The sequence below is a fragment of the Asterias amurensis genome, chromosome 2 (assembly GCF_032118995.1).
Source record: "Asterias amurensis chromosome 2, ASM3211899v1".
Lineage (NCBI taxonomy): Eukaryota > Metazoa > Echinodermata > Asteroidea > Forcipulatida > Asteriidae > Asterias > Asterias amurensis.
The window spans coordinates 6,116,810-6,142,617 of record NC_092649.1 but is presented as its reverse complement, the minus strand read 5'-3'; the positions used below and the strand labels follow the sequence as shown (position 1 = coordinate 6,142,617).

The 25,808-nt window shown below is 39.6% G+C and overlaps 1 protein-coding gene and 2 long non-coding RNA genes across 3 annotated transcripts; 1 reads left to right on the top strand and 2 right to left on the bottom strand.

Annotated features, from left to right (window-relative positions):
• The first annotated feature begins 1,164 nt into the window (after positions 1–1,164).
• On the top strand, positions 1,165–23,044 carry LOC139954351 (protein bicaudal D homolog 1-like). The gene is made up of 3 exons (XM_071954108.1): positions 1,165–1,293; positions 20,821–21,162; positions 21,456–23,044. Exons 2-3 carry the CDS (start codon positions 20,959–20,961, stop codon positions 23,016–23,018), a joined length of 1,767 nt encoding a protein of 588 aa, XP_071810209.1. The 5' UTR covers positions 1,165–1,293; positions 20,821–20,958; the 3' UTR covers positions 23,019–23,044.
• Positions 4,452–8,634, bottom strand: LOC139954359 (uncharacterized). Its single transcript, XR_011788097.1, has 2 exons — positions 8,248–8,634; positions 4,452–7,619 (listed from the first exon to the last, which is right to left on the bottom strand). It is a non-coding gene; the product is annotated as an uncharacterized lncRNA (long non-coding RNA).
• LOC139954361 (uncharacterized) lies at positions 9,817–12,655 on the bottom strand. The gene is made up of 2 exons (XR_011788099.1): positions 12,036–12,655; positions 9,817–11,377 (listed from the first exon to the last, which is right to left on the bottom strand). It is a non-coding gene; the product is annotated as an uncharacterized lncRNA (long non-coding RNA).
• Positions 23,045–25,808: the final 2,764 nt, after the last annotated feature.

Sequence of the window (25,808 nt, the reverse complement as noted above, 5' to 3'; positions counted from 1 at the left end):
CTGCTCGAGTCTCGTACCCTGACCATCACTATAAACCCTACGCCAATCTCATTGAACCATAGGAACCATACTATACCGCCCAGAGTATAGTCTGGCCCGATCTAAAACATTACGGATACGGGGATCAAGTGGACAGGAAGCCATACTATATCCCACAATTCCGTTTTCGCACATATATAAGAACGAACATCGCACATGTATATTAAATTATCGCATATGTATACCGTCACAAAACATCGCATACAAATGATCGCATATAATATACTACAAAATTATCAAACATATATTAAAAATTATCGCATATCTATTGCAAATTATCGCACATATATTGCAAATTATTGCACATATATTACAATTTATCGCACACATATTACAATTTATCGCACATATATTACAATTTATCGCACATATATTACAATTTATCGCACATCATTACAATTTATTGCATATATATTACATTTATTGCATATGTATTACATTTGTTGCATATATATTACATTTATTGCATATATATTACATTTATTGCATACATCAAATGAATATCGCACATTATGTGACAATTATCGCATATATATGAGAAACATCGCACATTGGAAGTGTCATGGCCGAGCGGTTAAGAGCACCGAATTCAAACTCTGGTGTTTCTGATCAGCAGAGTGTGGGTTCGAATCCCCAGCCGTGACACTTGTGTCCTTAAGCAAGACACTTCACCATTGCTTCGTCCTTCGGATGGGACGTTAAACCGTTGGTCCCATGTGTTATGTAACGCATGTAAAAGAACCCAGTGCACTTATCGAAAAGAGAAGGGGTTCGCCCCGGTGTTCCTGGTCCGATCGGCAGCAAATTGCGCCGCAGCACCTTGTAAAACATTACATGGTGCTATAAGAATTAGGTCTCATAATTCAAAAACAGTCCCACATCTTGCAGGAAATACTGTGTTACAGCGCCAGGAGCGTCACTGAGTGACGGACATGTGCGCTATATAAGAAGCCACAATTATTATTATTATTATTATTATTATTATATTGTACATTATCGAATAATGCAACGTTTGACACGCCATAGTCTTGGGCCAAGACTACGCAGTGAGGCATAAATATATATATATATATAGAGCATGGGTTTTCCCGCTGGTTTTCCCACTTTTACCGAAGGTGGTATATTGCGCAATCAACGTTGCGTTAACTATTTACATGTATTACAGCATAATCCTCCATGGTCTAGCCAATGATACTGTGAAATAATTGTGCTGATTGACTCTTCCCATTCTTTTTAGGGAGAAATTCAAGATTGGTAAGTTTTATTCTGTTTATCAGTATTGTGTAGGCCCCAAATGTTTTCAGTTGTGAGGCGGCCGGGGTAAACATTTTTTTTGGGGGGCGGCTTTCGATGAGAATGTACCGTGTATAGGCCTACATCGAACAATTCACGGTGAGTTGTGAATTGGGTAGGCAAGGGGTGACGTAGACCATGGAGGTACCTCCATGCGTAGACCCAGTAACATGGGGCGCTGTACTCCTTTCTCGAGAATGTCAAAATTTCGAAAAAGGAGTAAAAGGAGTTTGAAAGTTACCAATCAAAGGTGTCCAGTGCCTTTTTAAGTCTGATGTTCACCCGCATGGCACAACACCACAGGCCCCACCGCCAACAAGCCATTTGGACTTATTCTGTCTTTTGAAATATTTATTGCACTTGCTTGCCAGGCAATTTTCTGGAATTGTCTAATTACAAATTATACGCTAATGTGAGCTTTGACGACCAAAAGTGCAACCATACTCACTGTATATTATAGAAAAAGGACATAAACTGTCGAGAGGATGGATCTAGGATACTTAATTAAAACTATTGTTTTATTCTATTCAACCTTGGTTGTCTTGCTGTCTCATTGTAAATTTAGCAGAGTTCTTGTTTGTTGCACCAGCATGTACAGACATGGCGCACTAGAAATGTTCAACATTGTTATTTTTTAGTTTATACACTACCCTCGCAAGTTTCAAAAGCATCTGTGTTGTCTTTTGAGACATCGTATCAATAATACTCTTAACTTTCTGCATGTTTATTTAAAGGAACACGTTGCCTTCGGGCTGCGCTTTGTTGGGCGTTTTTGGGCTATGACAAGCGTTTGATGTAAAATGATTACGGTTGGAAAGATGTTAAAAAAGTAGAATATAATGATCTACACAAACATGCCTTAGAATTGCTTCACTTTTGCTAACTTTCTCGAAACAAAACGCTCCGCCATTTATGGGGGTCAAGATTTTGACTCCCATAAATGGCCGCCAAATTCACTAGTCTTATTTCCAGTCGCAGCCGTTGAACTATACGACTGAGCAATTATTAACAATTTTACGAACCCATTTGTATCTATCTCTTCCTCCATGGTTACTCCAAAAAAAAAAAAAAAGTTCATGAACAAAAATAAAAGGGCCTACGTTGAATTAACTTTTTATTAATCTATCTAAGCAGCAAGTTCAGCCCACGTCCCGGGGCCGAGCGGCTGCCGTCCAGCGGGCCATCATCCCCCGCGGCCAGACCTCCCCAGACGCAGTGAACTCCCCGTTCTTGCTCGTACGATGTAGGATTTTAGCGGGGCCAGTCTAGTAATGCGAACACTTTGTACACGAAAGAATGTCTAGTACCCGTATACTAACTAGCGAGTGGAGTTGAAAATGGACGTGTCATGACCTCCCACACCAAAACTACAGCTAGAGAATTCATCCTCTCAATAAAACATCTGCTCGACATGTCAGAGGCGTTTACCGTGTTTACCGCGTAAGTATAGTATGCAATTGCGAGTCATATAGGCCTATACCCCACAGTTCGTTTTTAGATACAAAATTACAGGGACTTTACTTCTCTGTCCTTTCTCTATGCTGTTTGCATGTACATGTAGAGTCACAGGGCAACAGGAAAGTGGTGTCTATTACTAATACTAGTCCATCGCCATAGGATAGATGATGTCACTTGTCTTATTTGCCAACATGATCCTTTCTTCGGGGTATACATTCATTATTTTATAAAATAATGTTTATGTCTATTATGGGGATGTAATTCCTTGACCTTGGTCTTGGACAGTACTATTTGAGGTAGCTCCTGTTTACATTGCTCAGAATCATTTGACAGCAAAATTTACGGTGCGATGCATCTGAACAGGGAGCACATACTGCAAATGGTAGTTGGCAAGGAAAGCTAAAATAAATTAATACTCTTGTCCACAAAAATGAAGCTTCCATAGGTCCTTTTCAAAACCACGGCTTCGGCTATGGATTCGGCTTCAGACTCCGTCCCCTTGTCTGAATCCCTACGCAAAGCACGCTCAGTATTGTCCAAACATCTGCGGGGCCAAGCTAGCCCGAGCTGAATCCAAAGCCAAAGCCGTGGTTTCGAAAAAGGCCATAGTCTAGAAGAACTCTTTTCAAAAATTACAAAACAAAATCAGTAACGGGGAACAATTTTATTATTTTGTAACATTTTTGTATTGATACTTGATTCCCAGGTCACAGTGAAAGTTGGGTGGTGATGTGATTATTGAAGCTGTTATGGACAAGGAAGAGTACACGTACATCAAAGAAGTTTTCCTAGCATGGTTAGATGACAACCAGCTTCTTCGCAGGACAGGAAAACTCTGCTAATTAGGCCTGGGCGACCAGTGAAAATTACTAATCGACTAGTCGCACCTCCATCCAATAGTATACAAATATTGACTGCTTCGAGTGCTATGGTTAAAATGCTACAATCCACGGACGATGTGAATACAGATTGCAAACACTTTTACTGACTGTGTTGCATGTAGTGTCGTGCAATCCGAAATGGTTACAGACTATTAATTTATCATCCTCGTGCACGCAACGGACGTCTGGGTACTGCACGCCGTGTGCTAGTCTGTCGGACTAGCGCATGGCGCCGTGTGCTAGTCTTCGGACTAGCGCATGACAAACCGACGCACTATCACACGGCCGTCGTCTAGCAAAACTAAGACATGTCATGTGACGCGCTCTAAACCAATGAGCAGGCAATATACTTGTAAGGGGTGTTATAATTGCGACTACGACACTAGTCGCAACAAAATTTTAATTATCACAATGCACTGTGGCAATGTGTGCCGCAAGCACAATATAGTCTAATTCAAGCGGAAAAGATTGAAGATTTGTGTCGCTGATGTGACTGTGTTCTGTAAGTAAATTATGTTGTCATGAATAGTCATGAGCGACTAAATTGGTAAACAGGTAGACGCAATTTTTTAAAAACTATTTTTGTAGCACGTTTAACCGAATAGTTGAAAACAATAGTCGCGACTCGACTCAGGATTCAATAGTTGGAGTGCGACACTAGTCGCCCAGGCTTACCGCTAATGGTGCAAGAATGGCCTCTATCCGCAGCCGCCACCCCCCCCCCCCAATACCACCACCACCACTACTACCAACAGAAGAACTTGTAGCAAAACACAAATCCAGATTTTCCACTTCTTAAATTTAATTTCCATGTAACTTTCCACAATTTGGCTACAAAATTGTCTGTACAGGTGTGCATAAGATATAAGGTCAGTGCATTATTAGCATTATTGGCAAGTTCTAGAGTTTGTATGTAATCAAAGAGAATCTTTGTCACAAATTTATAGGAACTTTATAAAAAAATATGGACAATTTATTGAATGTTTTTACAATTCACAGCAGTACACGATGTATTTGCAAACATTAATTAAATTTGTCCTTTGTCAAAGAACACTATAGTCCCATGCAGTATCCTTAGTAATAGTTGGTGTATCTCCTCAATATTTATGCATAAAATAATAAACCTGTGACAATTTGGGCTAAATTTGGCAATATAAGCTGCAAGAAACAGTGAAAGAAAAACACCATTGCAGTATAGAAACAAGTCCTTTGACATGCCTCTCATCATGTAGACTTTATCAAGTGAGTTTTATGATCACAAATTAGTAATTACCAACGTCTAAGGTATAAAGTCCCTTTAGAGAGACCAATGCCTTAGATCGAGTGATTTGGTTGTAAAATGCATATGGTTAGAAAGGATGTTTTAAAAGTAGAATAGAATGATCAACACAAGTATGACTTGAAATTGGGTTGTTTTCCTTTAAAACTTTTACTTATTCGAACTAACATGGTCTGCTAGTCAACAATATGACTAGTCTTGGCCCAAGACGATGGTGCTTGATTCTGGATAGTGTACTACGCGCGGTTGAATCGCCAAAGCGCGCCCGCCACGGTATGATTTAGTTACGTGGACGGCTCGAAATCTAGACTACACTCTGCAAGCTACCATCGTCTTGGCAATCCTGCAGCACTGCGTGCACTGTGGGCGTTGCCGTATTATGTTAATAAGGCCGTTGTCGAGGTTGTGTAATGCATATTCAACATGTGAACAACATGGCAGCGCCCAGCAGCATGAAATGAAGTCGAGTCACGGTCGGACGAACGAGTGATACTATAGTATGGTTTGCCTAGCCATACTAAACGAACGCAATGCAGGGATTTAAATTCTACATCCCCTTTTCCCAGAAAACCAATTAATAATTATTGTCGTTATTCTGAAGAATAGCTGACTACAGAATGTCTGAGAGAAAACTGACTAAGGAGGAATTAAGTAACAAAATGCTTCGTTACGTGTCGTGTTTGTTTTATGGTTTTATACTTCCCGAATGATTTGTCGTGGGCAGATCACATCATAGAGTAGATCACATGAACCACAGACAGACGAACTACCCTCAGTGCATATATTATACCATGGAGGTACCTCCATGATTATACTCACACGGAGGTAGAATCCTCCATGATACTACCGTATATAGTAGTTTTACTACAGCAAACACTATTCACTGTACATGTACAATTTATTGTCGTTCTGAGGCATCGACTCATATGACTTTGCACATGTATTAAACTTTAGGGCTACTAATTGTGTCACAATCACATGAATACCTAATAGTCAGTATGTTATAATTAACAATGATGTATTGTGTCAAAAACAATTGATACAGTTTAATTCAAATTATTTCTAAATAAAGGCCAACACAAATTACTTGTTCATAAAATTGATTTCTTTATTTTATTGCCAAACACAAATTCTTCACAGAACAGTGGCTATTAAAATGATCAGGTTTGTAAACAGGCTATAACAACGATACCCCACAATTAAAGCCTGAGCGACTAGTGAAATTTGCTTCTCAATTATTCGTGCCTCAAATAGTCGCAACTTCAACACCCTAGTCATTTTTCATGCCCCAAAATGCATTGCGACGTATTATTTGCTGCAGGTGCAATAGAGTTAAACTCACGCTGAAAGGATTTAAGGATTTTGTCACTTAATGTCTAGGGCTGGGCGACTAGTGCGACACAGTGTTAAACTTGTCGCACAGTCGAGATTATTAAAATCACTAGTCGTGTTGCGACTACTTTTTTTAATTCCTAATTGAATAATCGTGTACTCCAAAAATAGTAACAACTTCCTGTTTGGTGAACTGTCTATTGTATCGCTCACGACTATTCATGGCAACATAATTTACTTACGAAACACAGTCAGTGACACCAGTGACAATCCTTCAATCCTCTAAGCACGAAATTTACCATATTGTCCCTGCGGCAAACAAGTCGTGACTAGTGTCGTAGTCATGACTTTTTGAGGTGTGACTAGTCGAGTAGTAACTTACACAAGTGGCCCAGGCTTACTGATGTCTGGTTGTGTTTCATAGGTAAATTATGTTGTCATGAAAATTCGTGACTGTGAGCGACACAATTTTTTCAGCAAGCAGGAATAGTCGCAACTATTTTAGTTGTTGTGGTGGCTCGATTTACGGAGTAGGTGAATAATGGCAGTCGCAACTCGACTAAGCAATAACTAGTTGCGATTTCGACATCAATCGTAGTGCGTACCACTAATCGCCAATCACAGGCTTTCCCACAGCAGCATTTAAAGTGCACAGGTATCACAGCAGTTATACACAATACTGTTTGTACTATGTACTTGTGTGAGCGGCTGAGCCTACGACCACTCTTCTACATTGTGGGGTGCAATGCAGTTTTCATCTGATTCTCTTGGTCTTAGATAGTTTATGGCAGTTGAAAGACCATGTTGCTCATCTCGCCCAACTCTTCCACTTAGTTGTACATTTTCATCTTGGTGTTCAAAATAATGACAAACATCAACCCCAGTCCAAAAGCATCGGTTGCTAAGAGTATGCACACAGTTCCCACACTGTTGAAAAAGCTATGTAAACTCATCTTGAAAGTCAATCTCTGTATTGGTATGGTATGATACATGTCGACAATAAATTGTGATATTGTGATACAGTGGTGGAACTTTGCAGCAAAATGTAGAGTACAGCTCTTCACATACGTCTTTCTTGATTGACAGTTAATATGATGTTCCATCTTTTCCTTTTCTCTTGAGACTTCCTCTGCAAAACAGCAAAATATCTCTTCCACAATTATATATGCTTGAATCTTGATTCTGTCACAGATTTGTCTCTCTTGAATCAAGAACTCCATTCCTTAATTGCAGAGCAGTCGACTACCCATTCATCTGACAAGACGAGGCCTAAAAAGTATCAGTACTCCAAGGTGGGCATGCAGCAGTTCTCTAAAAGCCTTTCCTGGAAATGTGCCCTATCAGAAGAATGAAACAAATACAAATCATAGAATAAGTTCAGTGATTATATTGGGTCTTATTGTGCTAAACTTTTTCTGCATCAAGCTTAATGTAAAATGTATATCTGTTTTGATTATTAATATTTCGATCATCAATCAACCCAACTATAGTAATTGCAAACAAGTGTTAATTGCTTGTGCACAGAAGAAAAATGTAAGTTAAAAAAAAAAATGTCAGCCAATGAGCCATTTTCAAATCGAGGGATATGAATCTGTGTGCATTGAAGTGTTGGTGACTCAAGTCAGACAAATCCAATCTCACATAAAGCTGGGCTATGTTCGTTCCAAACCGAAACAAAACCAAGGAGTAGGCTCATACTTCCTTCGAATGTGAATGCGAAGTGGATTTTGGTGAGGCAATACTTTTATGAGCTGCCCTTCCATAAGTGAGACACAAGAAAATTGTGCTTCGCATGATGAAACAGCACTGCTATTTAGCAGGAAGGAGGTCTACCTACATGAATAACATAACAACAAGTTTTGAAGTATTCAAACATGACAAACAATGACTACTTACAATGTATGAATTTACGTTTTCTAATTCTATACAGATTCGATCAATATAAACAAGATTCTCTCCACTCACCACCTTGTGACACTGGCAGTTACATAATGACTTGGGATCCATCCATGACTTGCTCAGTTGCAAACGTTGGTCGTATGTGGTATGGTGGTATCATGCTCTAGTTCCCTATAGTTTATTCACACCCGGACATCCTACCTCCATGGTCCAACTGCTGCCTGCATGCAGCAGACGAAGCACACGAGAACTGACGGAGTTTATCGCAAAACCAGACCGTCCGCAGAGAGGGCACTAGCTGGTATATTTTGACATAGTCGTTCATCAATTGCCATCTAGATAGCAGATCAATATAGCTTCGGCTCACTTGTTCATCTTTAACATTCATAATCGTGAATATTTCCTATTTTCTTACGACTTTTCCTCCACGACAAACACGGAGCTGCCAATGCCGTGTAATCATAACATGAATGACCCCAGGGTCAACTAAACATTATGTTAATTTATTACAACGATCGCACGCTGATTGGTTCTACAGAAAGCTGTAGAAGAAAACAATGAAAAAGTTAACACAGCGCTGCAGGATTGCCAAGACGATGGTAGCTTGCAGAGTGTAGTCTAGATTTCGAGCCGTCCACGTAACTAAATCATACCGTGGCGGGCGCGCTTTGGCGATTCAACCGCGCGTAGTACACTATCCAGAATCAAGCACCATCGTCTTGGCCCAAGACGATGGTGCTTGATTCTGGATAGTGTACTACGCGCGGTTGAATCGCCAAAGCGCGCCCGCCACGGTATGATTTAGTTACGTGGACGGCTCGAAATCTAGACTACACTCTGCAAGCTACCATCGTCTTGGCAATCATGCAGCGCTGCGTGCACTGTGGGCGTTGCCGTATTATGTTAATAAGGCCGTTGTCGAGGTTGTGTAATGCATATTCAACATGTGAACAACATGGCAGCGCCCAGCAGCATGAAATGAAGTCGGGCCACGGTCGGACGTACGGGACGAACGAGTGATACTATAATATGGTTTGCCTAGCCATACCATGGAGGAATTCCTCCATGGCCATACTTAACGAACGCAATGCAGGGATTTAAATTCTACATCCCCTTTTCCCAGAAAACCAATTAATAATTATTGTCGTTATTCTGAAGAATAGCTGACTACAGAATGTCTGAGAGAAAACTGACTAAGGAGGAATTAAGTAACAAAATGCTTCGTTACGTGTCGTGTTTGTTTTATGGTTTTATACTTCCCGAATGATTTGTCGTGGGCAGATCACATGAACCACAGACAGACGAACTACCCTCAGTGCATATATTACACCATGGAGGTACCTACATGATTATACTCACATGGAGGTAGAAACCTCCATGATACTACCGTATATAGTAGTTTTACTACAGCAAACACTATTCACTGTACAAGTACAATTTATTGTCGTTCTGAGGCATCGACTTATATGACTTTGCACATGTATTAAACTTTAGGGCTACTAATTGTGTCACAATCACATGAATACCTAATAGTCAGTACGTTATAATTAACAATGATGTATTGTGTCTTACAACAATTGATACAGTTTAATTCAAATTATTTCTAAATAAAGGCCAACACAAATTACTTGTTCATAAAATTGATTTCTTTCTTTATTGCCAAACACAAATTCTTCACAGAACAGTGGCTATTAAAATGATCAGGTTTGTAAACAGGCTATAACAACGATACCCCACAATTAAAGCCTGAGCGACTAGTGAAATTTGCTTCTCAACTATTCGTGCCTCAAATAGTCGCAACTTCAACACACTAGTCATTTTTCATGCCCCAAAATGCATTGCGACGTATTATTTGCTGCAGGTGCAATAGAGTAAAACTCACGCTGAAAGGATTTAAGGATTGTGTCACTTTATGTCTAGGGCTGGGCGACTAGTGCGACACAGTGTCAAACTTGTCGCACAGTCGAGATTATTAAAATCACAAGTCGTGTTGCGACTACTTTTTTTAATTCCTAATTGAATAATCGTGTACTCCAAAAATAGTAACAACTTCCTGTTTGGTGAACTGTCTATTGTATCGCTCATGACTATTCATGGCAACATAATTTACTTACGAAACACAGTCAGTGACACCAGTGACAATCCTTCAATCCTCTAAGCAATCTAAGAAATTTACCATATTGCCCCTGCGGCAAACAAGTCATGACTAGTGTCGTAGTCATGACTTTTTGAGGTGTGACTAGTTGAGTAGTAACTTACACAAGTGGCCCAGGCTTACTGATGTCTGGTTGTGTTTCATAGGTAAATTATGTTGCCATGAAAAGTCGTGACTGTGAGCGACACAATTTTTTCAGCAAGCAGGAATAGGAGCAACTATTTTAGTTGTTGTGGTGGCTTGATTTACGGAGTAGGTGAATAATGGCAGTCGCAACTCGACTAAGCAATAACTAGTTGCGATTTCGACATCAGTCGTAGTGCGTACCACTAATCGCCAATCACAGGCTTTCCCACAGCAGCATTTAAAGTGCACAGGTATCACAGCAGTTATACACAATACTGTTTGTACTATGTACCTGTATGAGCGGCTGAGCCTACGACCACTCTTCTACATTGTGGGGTGCAATGCAGTTTTCATCTGATTCTCTGTGTCTTAGATAGTTTATGGCAGTTGAAAGACCATGTTGCTCATCTCGCCCAACTCTTCCACTTAGTTGTACATTTTCATCTTGGTGTTCAAAATAATGACAAACATCAACCCCAGTCCAAAAGCATCGGTTGCTAAGAGTATGCACACAGTTCCCACAGTGTTGAAAAAGCTATGTAAACTCATCTTGAAAGTCAATCTCTGTATTGGTATGGTATGATACATGTCGACAATAAATTGTGATACAGTGGTGGAACTTTGCAGCAAAATGTAGAGTACAGTTCTTCACATACGACAGTTAATATGATGTTCCATCTTTTCCTTTTCTCTTCTTGAGACTTCCTCTGCAAAACAGCAAAATATCTCTTCCACAATTATATACGCTTGAATCTTGATTCTGTCACAGATTTGTCTCTCTTGAATCAAGAACTCCATTCCTTAATTGCAGAGCAGTTGACTACCCATTCATCTGACAAGACGAGGCCTAAAAAGTATCAGTACTCCAAGGTGGGCATGCAGCAGTTCTCTAAAAGCCTTTCCTGGAAATGTGCCCTATCAGAAGAATGAAACAAATACAAATCATAGAATAAGTTCAGTGATTATATTGGGTCTTATTGTGCTAAACTTTTTCTGCATCAAGCTTAATGTAAAATGTACATCTGTTTTGATTATAAATATTAAACCGTTGACCAGCGAGGGTTACGATTTACGATCATCAATCAACCCAACTATAGCAATTGCAAACAAGTGTTAATTGCTTGTGCACAGAAGAAAAATGTAAGTTAAAAAAAAAAAAGTCAGCCAATGAGATGAGCCATTTTCAAATCGAGGGATATGAATCTGTGTGCATTGAAGTGTTGGTGACTCAAGTCAGACAAATCCAATCTCACATAAAGCTGGGCTATGTTCGTTCCAAACCGAAACAAAACCAAGGAGTAGGCTCATACTTCCTTCGAATGCGAATGCGAAGTGTATTTTGGTGAGGCAATACTTTTACGAGCTGCCCTTCCATAAGTGAGACACAAGAAAATTGTGCTTCGCATCATGAAATAGCACTGCTATTTAGCAGGAAGGAGGTCTACCTACATAAATAACAACAAGTTTTGAAGTATTCAAACATGACAAACAATGACTACTTACAAATGTATGACTTTACGTTTTCTAATTCTATACAGATTCGATCAATATAAACAAGATTCTCTCCACTCACCACTTTGTGACACTGACAGTTACATAATGACTTGGGATCCATAACTTGCTCAGTTGCAAACGTTGGTCGTATGTGGTATCATGCTCTAGTTCAGAGTTCCCTATAGTTTATTCACACCCGGACATCCTACCTCATAGTCCAACTGCTGCCTGCATGCAGCAGACGAAGCACACGAGAACTGACGGAGTTTATCGCAAAACCAGACCGTCCGCAGAGAGGGCACTAGCTGGTATATTTTGACATAGTCGTTCATTAATTGCCATCTAGATAGCAGATCAATATAGCTTCGGCTCATTTGTTCATCTTTAACATTCATAATCGTGAATATTTCCTATTTTCTTACGATTTTTCCTCCACGACAAACACGGAGCTGCCAATGCCGTGTAATCATAACATGAATGACCCCGGGGTCAACTAAACATTATGTTAATTTATTACAACGATCGCACGCTGATTGGTTCTACAGAAAGCTGTAGAAGAAAACAATGAAAAAGTTAACACAGCGCTGCAGGATTGCCAAGACGATGGTAGCTTGCAGAGTGTAGTCTAGATTTCGAGCCGTCCACGTAACTAAATCATACCGTGGCGGGCGCGCTTTGGCGATTCAACCGCGCGTAGTACACTATCCAGAATCAAGCACCATCGTCTTGGGCCAAGACTATACCCTGATTGGCGAGGTGTCCGTTCCTTCTTTTTGGACGTGTCTTCAATCACCTCTTTGCGTAGAGCAATGAGCTGAATCTGTGTTTTTCGGCGATCCATTTTGACAGCAAAATGGTGTGTTTACATTTCACACAACGTCGTATGGTAGAGAACGGTATGTTACCTCGTGTTCTTCTGGTATGTTTACCAGGCCATTGGCTACGGCGCCAGCCTAACTGCTGTGCATCGCGCATAAACGGACGATCGTTTTGACGGCTTGAAAAACGTATATATTTTGCGGGCCATGTTTCGGGGTCAGAGGTCAGTGTTTGTTTTTTTTAATTACCATTCACTAATTACAACACATTAAATGTGTTTTATTGCAAGAACAACTCTTAATAAGTACAAGGAACACCCTCAAACGTGAAATTTTGTGAAATCTGAAGGCAACGTGTTCCTTTAAAGCCATTGGACACTTTGGGAACAGAAAAAAATGAATGTTCACAGATTTACAAATAACTTACAGGGTTTACAGAAGGTAATGGTTGAAGCCTTCTCTTGAAATATTATTCCATAAAATGCTTTACTTTTGAGAAGAAAAAAACCAATATCAATTCTCGATATCGAGAATTTACGAATTTATTTTAAACACATGTCATGACACGGCGAAACGTGGGGAAACAAGGATGGGTTTTCCCGTTATTTTCTCACGACTCCGATGACCCTAAATTTCCACAGGTTTGTTATTAGCTGTTCCGACCTACCGTCAGAACAGGTATTGTTTCTGTCGAGATTTTTATTTTTTTTCTTATTCTTTGTTTCCGCCTAAAACCCATAGCAATCGCACAAGTTTTTTTCTTTAAACCTAATCTCCTAGACCATAACTTCAAAAGAGTGAAATCATATACCAAATTGAAGCTTAGAACATAAGCTTTACTCTAAATGTAAACAAAATTAAAAATCTTAATAAATTAGCCACGTAATCTTCATTTGAATATAACTGGATGCAGTCGCTTCCATGTTATTGTTAAATATTCTCTTTGGTAAATGCCATACAGTATGTACCTATCATCAGTTGTGACTTCTTGAGATGAGTCTACGCATTTGAATATAACTGGATGCAGTCGCTTCCATGTTATTGTTAAACATTCTCTATGGTAAATGCAATTCAGTATGTACCTATCATGAGTTGTGACTTCTTGAGAGGGCTCCTCTCAAGAAGTCACAAGTCTCAAGTCTCCTTTTCTTGTTTTTCTACCTACGTTCTGGGCCACAGCGCAGTCTCTGTTTATTCGTTTCCTAACCGAGTTCTGGACCAATATACTTTGCACACGAAGGTATAGGGTTTTCGTTTAACGAACGTGCGTATATAAATAGGGGTTTTTGACGACGACATACCATGGTGTCCACAGAATTACACTAAACTTAAACAGTTTGAAGATAATGACAGTTGAAAGCTTCCCTTAAAATATTACTTGCTGTGGTGTTGTAGTTTTTGAGAAATGAGTGAAAATATGTCAAATTTAGACTCCGAGGTGGCGTCGTTGTCCGTGGACGAACGTGCGTAATTGAATAGGTTTTTTTGACGACGACGACGTCGTCGTCAAAAACCCCTAAAGGCATCTAATACTACATTTCAACCCTACTTAATAGTTATAGGCGTTGAAGTTCATATTTAGTGACAATGTTCGCAAAATCATGAAACGAGAATTATTTCGCTGGATCATAATCCCCTCTGTTGATATAAATACAACCCTCGAATTGTGTATTGGCCCTTATAGCCTAGTGGTCATCAGTCGCGCTTACTTCTCTGATACCTGCGAGTTCGAATCTCCGTGCGATATCAATATTTCAGTTTATCCCCTTAAACTAAAAAATATTTATTTTTGTAATATTTAAGTTAGATTCTTATCTTTATATCAATAGTGTTGCCTTTTCTTTTTCTCAGTTGTTAGCCCAACATAACATGTGTGCATGCATGACACGATGATGTTTGAAAAACACAGTAAGCGGAAAATGGTGATCATAAGCGCAGAGTTTGGTGGTTAAGAGTTCTGTGAAATCAAATCGTACTAGATCAAACATCAAACCACCGACCCCCCAAAATGTTAATTAATTAACCACGTGACCCATATTTGCATATTTAAGTTGGAACTTCCTGTTGATGCTGACATCATGAGAACATCAGCATAAGTATTGGAATTGCACTACCTATTGAACCACTTGGAGTGTTCAATGAGTCCAACACGTCAGTCTAGAGTCCAACTGTGATTGTAAAAATCAATTCAGGCATCATCTTCAATTTAATTTTATGCAACAAGCAAACTTATAAATTTTCTGATTTTCCCGAGATAAATTATCACAGGAAGACGACATCCTAATTTTAGGATGTCGACTTCCCGAGATAAATTATCACAGCAAGACGACATCCTACTTTTGGGATATCGACATTCTGAGATAAATTATCACAGGAAGACGACATTCTTCTTTTAGAATGTCGACTTCCCGAGATAAATTATCACAGGAAGATGACAACTGACGTTTAGGATGTCGACATACCGAGATAAATTATCACAGCAAGACGACATCCTACTTTTAGTATGTCGACATCCCGAGATAAATTATCACAGGAAGACGACATCCTACTTTTAGGATGTCGACATTCCGAGATAAATTATCACAGGAAGACGACATTCTTCTTTAAGAATGTCGACTGTTTGTAGTTATAAGACTCCTTGGGGATAGGAGAAAAATTTGGAAAAACCGTGACCTCAATTTGGTCTCTACTTCCGGGTCAACCGGAAGTGGGACCATATCTCAAGAACTACTCAACCGATTTTCAATTTGTTTTCACTTACAGACTCCTTGACATTAATATTGACTGTGAAAACCCGTGTGACCCCATGTTGGCCTCTACGTCCGGGTGAACCGGAAGTGGGACCATACGCCAAGTACTATACAACCGATTTTCAATCCTTTCTGTTCAGTTTTATCCTCCTAAGGCATTAAAAATAAACTTTGAAAATCCATGACCCCAAGTTGACCTCTACTTCCGGGTCAACCAGAAGTGGCACCATATCTCAAGAACTACACAACCGATTTTCTAACTTTTTTCAGTTACAGACTCCTTGGGCGTTAGAGATTAGCCTTAGGTTACCGTGACCCCATGAAGTGGCACCGTAACTCAAGACACTGTACAGTATTTTTCAAACTTTTTTTCAGTTTTAGACTCCTTGGTAATTTTAACACATAATCAAAGCAAAAGAACACGGAACAGCTTTGTGTTTGTTCACAAACACCTAATGTCTAGTTTTATATAGAAGTTGTGGTACACGAAGTGTGGGCCTTGGACAATACAGTTTAACGAAAGTGTCCAATGGCTTTAATGCTTAAGTTTTTGTATCAATCATTGTGCCACCGAAATTGGGGCGGGAGGGAATTGCACTGGAAAACAAAACTGATGGTGGAAAAGATAAACAAACAACATAAGTCACGTGATGAATGTTGTATTCTGTTAAATAAACTGTCTCAAAGAAGCTTCAACTGAGATCGAGAGACTTATTTTGTATTAAAGTTCAATCCCACATTGTGTGACACGCCATGTAGGCCGTCTGCCCGTTATAGGCTCAGGTCATAATCTTTTGATTTCATTTACCGGTAGTGCAAAAACACCTGTTCTCTACAGGCTGAATTCAACATCACAAATTATGACCTTTGTGCAATTTGATTCTGTATGTTTTTAAGTCTGTTTTGTAAATTTAATGTTTGGTGTAATTTTTACTGATTGTTATTTGCTGTAACTTTTTAAAGGATTTTTGGTATTTGCCCCTGTAACTTTTTAATGGATTTTTGATATAATTACGCATTTGATTATTTTCGGATGGATTAATTTTCATAATTTTTTTTTTTAAATGGAATTGTGATAAATTGTTATGCGCTCTAATCGGACAGGCTGGTCCTGGAGAGAGCGCAATAAAAAGTTCAACAAATTATTATAAATTATAACAAATTGTATTGGAGAAGATGTTGATAATCCAAACAATGATTAAAAAAGACACCTTCTTAATTATTTGAGAATGACAGTAAGTTTATTTAAATTTGATGTAAGCCTACCACAACAGCGTGTATTGACTGAACTTATACTAGTGTGTATACCACATAAAGCAATGTCGTACAACTATAAGAGTGTGCACGTGGTGTACATGTGGTTTGTGAATGCCCGAAAACAAGGTGTACTTTTACAATATGTTGTTACATTGTCTATATAGTCTTTATGCAAAGTATGATCTTGGCATAAAACTGTAAACAGGAGACAATAGACGATGTGACCTGTGACGTCACATGTTTAAAAAACAACCACAGAGCCTGGACTTACTGCAGGTACGATTTGTACACAGCTCAAAGGAAGAAAACATCAAATCTATTATTACGGAGATTGCACTGTTTAATTCTTATCAACTTTTGATATGATGAAAGGGGGCACATCTCAAAACTTTTCCAGCTTTTACTTTCACAACTTTTGGTTTTATGTGGAAATTATGACACAAAATGTCAACTTTCCTATACACTGTAGGACCAGTGTACATGTAGTATCTTGCCTGCCAGAATACTCAAAGAATGTACAAGGGTCACACTTATAAACAAAGTTCACATGGTCTAGTGCTACAGTTCACCAGAGTTGTTTGTTTTAAAACAGGCTATGTGTTTAGAATTTAAAGTGTTTGCATTTTAAAGGAATCCCCAACGGATAAGGAAACAATCACTATATAACTATAATGTGAAACATTATATACAGGGTTTTCACGCAAAATCTTGTTCCTAAAAGATTGAAGGGCGTACACTAAAGTGGAACAATCAGTGTTTTCAGGCAACGTATAATGGTTTGCGGTAACACAATAATGTGCATCTACTTAAAGGCAGCGGACACTATTGGTAATTGTCAAAGACTAGCCTTCACAGTTGGTGTATCTTAACATATGCATAAAATAACAAACCTGTGAAAATAAGTTGAGCTCAATCGGTCATCGAAGTTGCGAGATAATAATGAAAGAAAAAAACACCCTTGTCACACGAAGTTGTGTGTGTTTAGATGGTTGATTTCGATACCTCAAGTTCTAAACTTAAGGTCTCGAAATCAAATTCGTGGAAAATTACTTATTTCTCGAAAACAATGGCACTTCAGAGGGAGCCGTCTCACATTGTTTTATACCATCAAACTCAAACTCTCCCCATTACTCGTCACCAAGAAAGGTTTTATGCTAATAATTATTTTGAGTAATTACCAATAGTGTCCACTGCCTTTAAGCTGGTTAGATTATATTATATTTTGTTCTGTTGCGAACTTGTCATGCTTTATATTCTTTCAAGCCATGTTAAATTTGTATAATACCGCCGAGTAGATTGTTTTTGAAATCGGGAGACTTCTCAGTTTTAAAAAGAAATGTCTTGCTCACCATAATGGAAGGCTGGAAGGGTGAGAAATCGGCTGGGATACTGCTTTTGCTTTAAGTGGATCGAGAGAACTTCCGATCTCGTACTAACTTCACTTCCGTGGAGTGAGTTCTTAATTAATTGTCTCTACAGTGTTTCTTTTAGCAAAGAGAAAGCAATGTTTTTTATCTGGCGAGATTCCAAAACTCGATGTTTGAAATCATTAAAAACATAAAGATATTCAGTTTTCTTGTGGCTTCGATGACCCGGAGCTTAACAGGGGTTGCCCTTAACTTTTTTTCAACTGGCCAGCAGGACCAGTTGGCTTGATTTTTCACTGGTCCGCCAGGTTTTTGACTGGTCCGTCAATTTTTTATGCTATTTTTTTTTTAAACTAATAGTATTCTGTTGTATACCAACTGCTCGATTTTCGATCGTCGCTATTTCACTATTTCAAAATTCAACATGATTTGCAACGTCAACTTAACTGCACTGGAAGCCATACTTTATTTATGTGTACCAAGTTATTGTGTTCGTAAAGGATAATTAATTTGAGAGTATTTTTTCTTTAAAAATGTAATAACAATAGCGTTATTAAAGTTAATTTAAAAACAGGTCAAATTATTTGTCAAAGCAAAATGGTCTTTATTTAGGTAGTTTTTTTTTAGTCCACGGTTTATTGTAAGCACTCAACATAGAAGTATTCCTAAGTAAGAAGAACTTTTTTATGAAGAAAAAAAAATAGTGTTTTTACTATAAAAACACCCCAAAAAACACTTTAAAACCGACTGTTAAAATATCATTAACTTTTTATGTACCGCCTTCAAATCTACTGTGGGGGAGGGTTACGTGCGATCGCTCAAGTTATTTTATCATGTATAAACATTGCCTATTATTGTAGTTTTAATAAGTATTCATAAACATAATACATCGTACCGAAGTTCCCAAAATCTTCCCACTTTCGTCCAGAAAAACCCCCAACAAAAAGTAGACATCAAAAAAGTCCATGAAGAAGCATACGAGTTTGACGGTATTTTTTTCAATTATGTGTATGGAATGGTCGGTGCCGGCGTCTGTTTTGTGAACAAAATTTTCATTTAAAAAACGTTTTTAAAAGCAGCAAAAACAACTGCGCCTTTGTTTAACACATGATTGCATTCTAAAACCCAAGTCTTTCTTGAAATCAACCCGCAAAAAACCCCAAACAACCGCGCATTATATGTGACCAATAAAACCATAGATAAACTAGATCGCCCACCAATCGCCCGCAAAAAAAAACAAGCCCCAAATAACAACAAAATTACCCAAAATCAGGACGGAAGAACTTTACTAAACACAATTAAATACTCCTTTTTGCTCATCCAGAGTATCCTAGCTTGGTAATTTTTGTTGAATGAAGCCTCACCGTCTCGCTCGTTTTTCGTAAACACGCTAGACTCTTATTCCCACACGGAAATCTGCTCCGTTGACCGACCATGCTGCTGACAGAATGTGTTTTGCTTTGTGGTCTTCTGTCAAGGCGATTGAAGCTAGTTTTGTAAGCTATTGCGTACTTTCACCAATAGAGGGCGTCTATTCCCACGCTATCGAATATTCTGAAACGCCCTCTAGCGTTCAGTATTTCTTACACTTTCTGCCACACGTGAACTTATACGAAGACTATAAGCCTTTGCGTTACATGATGGGATTTTGCGCTGTGTACGCGTGATCGTCGGAAGTTTGCCAGCGTTCAGCGGCACTTCGAGTGATTTTTATTACGTTTTATCCAAACCTTGAGTGAATGTTTTTACATTTTATTCGAGCCTGAAAATAGTTTAAAATTTTCATAGTTCTGTAGTACCGCTGCCGATATTTTTGACTGGTCAGCCGGACCAGTTGGCAAGGTGTTTCAGCTGGTCCGCCGCGATTTCTACTGGCATTTGGCCAACGGACCTGCGTTAAGGTCGAACCCTGTAAACTGGTATTATTTTTTATTTGGCCTAAGCGCTTTATGTGTGTTTCATGTGTACTTCATTGTGTGTATCAAGTTTGTCCATTTTCCAATTTGACATGTTTGAATTTGAAGTACCTAGTATTTAGACAGACCCTTTTATTTCATTCAGACTGCACTTTCTACGCAGTCATGACAGTTACCATGGTTACTGTCATAACAAGTACCAAGTCACCAACAGGCATTGTAAAAATGTTTGCTGACTGAAGTACATTTTTACACCCCTGGTGTCAAAATTCAGCTTTTGCCCTTGAATTTCATGAAGGCTGTTCTTTGCATTCCCTCCCGAGGTCTTGGTCTTCGCAAGAGTTAAAAATTGATTTGTTATAATGTGTTACAACTTTTTCACTCGGGGTTTTTAGGGGTGATTTAAAAAAAAACGTGATTATAATACATCCAATGTTCGAAAAGTAGGGGCGCTATAGCATATTCCAGCACCCCCTTCATTTTTGGTAGAGGTGCTGCAGCAAATGAGGTGGGCGTCCTCATTGGCGTGGAGTGTTGAAGTCACTGTAGTAAACCAGGTTTCGTAGCCTGTAGGCTGGCATTCTGAGTACATAGTTGGCCAAACAGCTTTTTTAAATTTGAGTTCAATAATAAATACATTGGTTACACTCACACAAATCTGTTACCACTTATTTATGAAACTGAGCCCTTATTCCAATCGTTCAAATAACTATTATTATTATTATTCATTTTATTATCTATTTTTCAATTAAACAGGCCCTGGATCAGCACCAGATCCATCAAAAGAAACACACCATTCAAGAAGTCAACCGAGAAGAGAGTCTCCTCCAAGAAACGGCAACGAGAGAGGCGGACCTTGTCGATCGTATCTCTGATCTTGAGTCGGAGATCAAGATGAGTCGTCAGGATCTAACGCACACCAAGATTGAGAATGAACGGTTACACGCACGACACATTGAGCTGGTCATGCAGACGGAGAAGCTGGAAGCGGCCAAGAAGACGTGCAAAGATGACATCAGAGACACCAAGTTTCGGGAGTCGAGGCTTCTTCAGGATTACAGTGAGCTGGAAGAGGAGAATATTGCTATGCAAAAACAGGTGAGAAACTCCCTTCTCGATCAACCCTTAATCTCTGTTTCTCTGAAAACAAAATATAAACTGATTTTTATGAAAGGTAAAAAGAGCCAAAATAAAACAAAAACATTGCAAGTGAAAGATAAAATAACTTATTGGTAATGATTGCCTTTCTTCAACTTTTTCAACAGAAGATTGCTTTGAATGTTGAAAAATATGATTCTTTGAAAACTAATTGGAAACTTTAGATTGTCTTATTGAGTTATATTTTAAATGATTCATGCTAGAAAGTCACCACTTTTTACTGTCCTTTTCAGATTTCAATGTTGAAGTCATCTGTTGTGGAGTACGAAGCCATGAAGCATGAGAACCGCCGTCTGACGGAGGAAACTCAGTATCTGAACACTCATATCGAGGACTTGATCCGGTTGAGGGAGATTGCCGACAAGCAGATCGAGGAGACACTTCAGGCGCTGGAAGCTGAACGAGAGCAGAAGCATTATCTCAAGAAGCAACTGGACCAGGCCATGATCATGGAGATGGAGGCATTCAACAATGACCTTATGAATAGTTCAGGACTCTTGGCTGGTGATAGCGACTCAGATACAGAGTCCCAGTCCCCGGATCATCCAATCCTTCGGAGGATGGAGTATGAGTTCCAATCGACCAATGGCACGAATGGAGACAATGCCCACGCACAGCTGTCAACCTGTACTGGCTCTGATTTATACAGTGAACTGCAGTCGACAGAAGTGCAGAAGTTAGAGCAGCAGTTGGCACAGTTACAGACGGAGAAATCAGAGTTGTCACAGAATCTGGAGCAGACAATCGGGGCACTGAACTGCCTCCCTGATGAAATGTATGTCTCGGGGACAGATAGTGAAGCAGAACCGTTACCGGAAGACTTGAACATGCATCAGCGCAAATTGCTGAACCTTGTGCGGCTTGTACAACACCACGAGAAGAAATACACATCAGCATTGGCTCAGATTGCTGCTCTCAGAGCTAAAGTGGACAGCCAGCAGGACAAGCTAAATGAAGAGAGCAAGAAAGCGGATCTGCAGTCAGAGGTGGACCTCTTGAATGACAGGAATCGGCATCAGGAAGGGACAATCAAAGGTCTCCAAGGACAAATGAGACAGATGAATGACATCATCATCGAGTCGCAGGGACACTTGAATTGCACGCAAGATGAACTGATCAATGTTAGCGAGGACTTGGCACAGCTGTATCACCACGTCTGTATGGTAAATGGTGAAACCCCCAACCGAGTAATCCTAGACCAACTGAAAGCCACGCGGCAAAGTAGAAGAGAGAGCTTCCGTGCTGAAATCGCAAGCAGATTAAAAGAGGTGTCGTTTGATTCGGAGGCAATCAGGGAAAAATCAAACTTGAGTTCCGGCGATGCAGATGGAAACGCGAGCGCCGATGAAGGCTCCTCACCAGCATCCAGTGTGAAGTCATCCACGCCAGTATCAAGCCCGTCAAGGCGACTCCAAGTCCAAGATGCCTCCCCAAGGAAGATGACTAGTGATCCCATAACCTGTAACAACCTCCTGACAACAATTCGGGATCAGATTAAGTATCTCAAACGCTCTGTTGAGCATGCTGTTGAGATGTCGCGGCAGCGTGGTAATGAGAGCAGTGGATCAGCAGAAAATGAAGACTTACGTGAGGAGGTTATGAAACTCAAAGCACTTCTTGCAACGAAGCGGGAACAAGTGGTGACACTAAGGACCGTTCTAAAAGCAAATAAGACAACTGCGGAGGTTGCACTCTCGAGCGCCGAGGAGGAGAAGAAGACACTCAACTCACTGCTGCGTATGGCCATCCAGTCGAAGCTTGCTCTGACAAAGAGACTGGAGGATCTTAAGCTATGACATGTTTATTTCACCTAATGTCAGGTCACATAAAGTTTGGATACTGCATTGGATGTTTTCCACATGGGCTTGGGCCAAAGGGGTGACATTTGAAATTCCAGTCACGAAGCTCATCGATAATAAAAACAAAATGCCAGTGTGTATCTTCCTGCAGCCGATATCACGAAAGTAGTGCATAACTTGCGTTATGAAAACAAGTTTATAAGTAAGAATATAATGCTGCATAAATTCGCCTGCCTCGCCATCTCTCCAGTGAATTGCAATATGCTGCCAATCCAGCCAGGAACACCGGGGTGAACCCATTCTGTTTTCTATAAGTGTACTGGGTTCTTTTACATGCGTTTACACAACACATGGGACCAACAGCTTTAAGTCCCATCCGAAGGACAAAGCAATGGAGTAGTGACATGACTGGGATTTGTAGAGGTTTATTGCGTAGCAGTATTTTGCCTTTTTTTTTTAAATCAACTTCCTTCAGCCCAGGATGAGGGACAAATACACAGAGCGTGTGTGGGGGACAAATTGCCCTTTAACACCGTACTAATAGAGGAAGCTCAACTTTTTGTTTTAGTTTCCATATGGGCTCAATATTTCTTATTTCTACCATAAATTCAGACGAACAAAAGCCCATCTGAATAAAGGGGGGGGGGGGATACAGACCTTTGATCTGTGCTGGAATAAAAGTTGAATGTACTTTTGTTTCTTCTGAATCAACATACACGTCAGAAGAAATCGCTCGGAGATGTTTTGTACCCAAATGAAAAGAGTGATATTATATACTGATCAGTCCGTGCGCAGAGTGCGAGATAATTAGCATATTTTCCAGGTTTCATTTGCAGTCGCGCGGCGCACTCGGACCCTTCGAGATTTCGCGTGACAGCGCGAGAACTCGGAGACGATGTGCAAAATTGGCTACAGGTCCCAGCAAGAGGGCAGTGTGGGGTCAAGCATGGAGTGGTAAGTTTCTTGAACATTTTCCTCGTAAAACAAATCCATTTTTACCGGATTTTCGAGACCAAACACATGTGAATCTTCGTCTGAAATGTGGTTGAAGTTTTACACTTTTTGTTGATAGGCTTTACACTTAGGGTGCCCCCGACTGTTTCGAGCACGATTGAGACAAACGGAGTCCATATTCTGATAGACAAAGGATAGTTCTTTCGTTTGGTACCACATACACTTCTGCAGGTTTTGCCGTTGATATTTTTTTTAAGTGCCAAAAATGTGCAAAAATCATTGTTTGTGCCGCTTCGTTTTAGCTTACGTGACGTCATCATGTAAGAAAAGGCTTTGGTTTGTGTACTGTTCGTACAGCGTTCTTTTTTTATCATGATTGTTTGATGACGATCGTTGTGAAAAAAAATCATGAAGAAATATATTTCTCATGAGAAAAAAAAAGAATAATATCAAAAATTATTTCCATCAATAATAACAAAACATGGCAGTTTGATGCAGGATTGAAATATGGAATTGTTATGGGTTTTCTTCGTGGTGGTTGAGACTCTGTATTAAATGTGTAGAGTAAGACTTAGAGTAGGTCTTCTATTTCTATGATTCGAATCTAAGTTCTATTTTACATGTATATTATTATTCAAAAAATAATATTTGTTTAATTACCTGAAAGTATATTCAATATTTGTGGACACGTTGTTGAGAAAATAAATAATACAATACTTATTGATTGAGTTTCAATTTGATCAGGTGGTCAATACCTTTTGCTAGTTCATACTGGGTTAAATCCTATTGATTCGAGTCTTGGTTAACTCTTAATCAAAAAGGGAACGGTCAAACATGTCTAACTTTAATTTCACACAGCAAAAATATTTCACCGGGGGATTGCAATTTATTGGTACTAACTGTAGTCCATGTCAGTTTTCTGCTCAGTGTAAAGTGTTTCTGAAACATTTTGGTCTTCTTGGGCATGTTTTTAACTCTATTTGCTTTCTTTGTGTTCCTTTTACAGTCCCAGCTCTCTGAAAATTTTCCACGGTTTAAAGTGACGGGGAGACCCGAGCCTGGACGACTACATAGGGCGACTACTGTTGAAGTCGGGACTGTTGATTGCTTAGTCGAGTTGCAAACATTTTTCAACTACTCGGTTATCGTGCCACTGCATAGTCGTAACTACAATGTAGTACCTGCTTGTGAACCAATAGCACTCCGCACTAAATGCTAAAACCAAGTTTAGTACATGGATCTCAGACAAGCGTACAAAATTTTACTAACAACATATGCACACACACTTGTCCACTATGTTTACTCGCGTTACTATACTACTACTACATACACGTGCCATGTGGCACGTTTGGCGTGATTGCTAAATTAGTGGAATGTTTGTCTGACGCCGGGGTCTTTCAAGCAAAAGTGATGTCATAAGTGCAGAGTGCTATTGTATCGCTTGCGACCATTCACAACAGCGAAAGGCCCTTTGCGAGACCACGGCTTTGACTTAAGATTCGGCTCAGGCTAGCTTGGCCCCGTGGTAGTTTTAACAATTGCGCATGCTTTGCTTATGCCCCGTGGGGTGTCAGACATGACAGAGCCTGAAGCCGAATCCAATGCCGCAGCCGCGGTTTTGAAAAGGGTCTTAATTTACTTTACGGAACACACCGTCCTCTGTTTTTCACCAGTTACACAATTTTTCAATCCATTCAGCGTTAACTTTAATACATTGTGCCTGTGCCAAACAATATGCCGTAAGGCATCTTGGGCATCGAAAACTAGTTTAAAAGTTGCGACTTCGAGGCCCGACTAGTCGAGTAATAAATTTCACTAGGAGACTCCCTCACA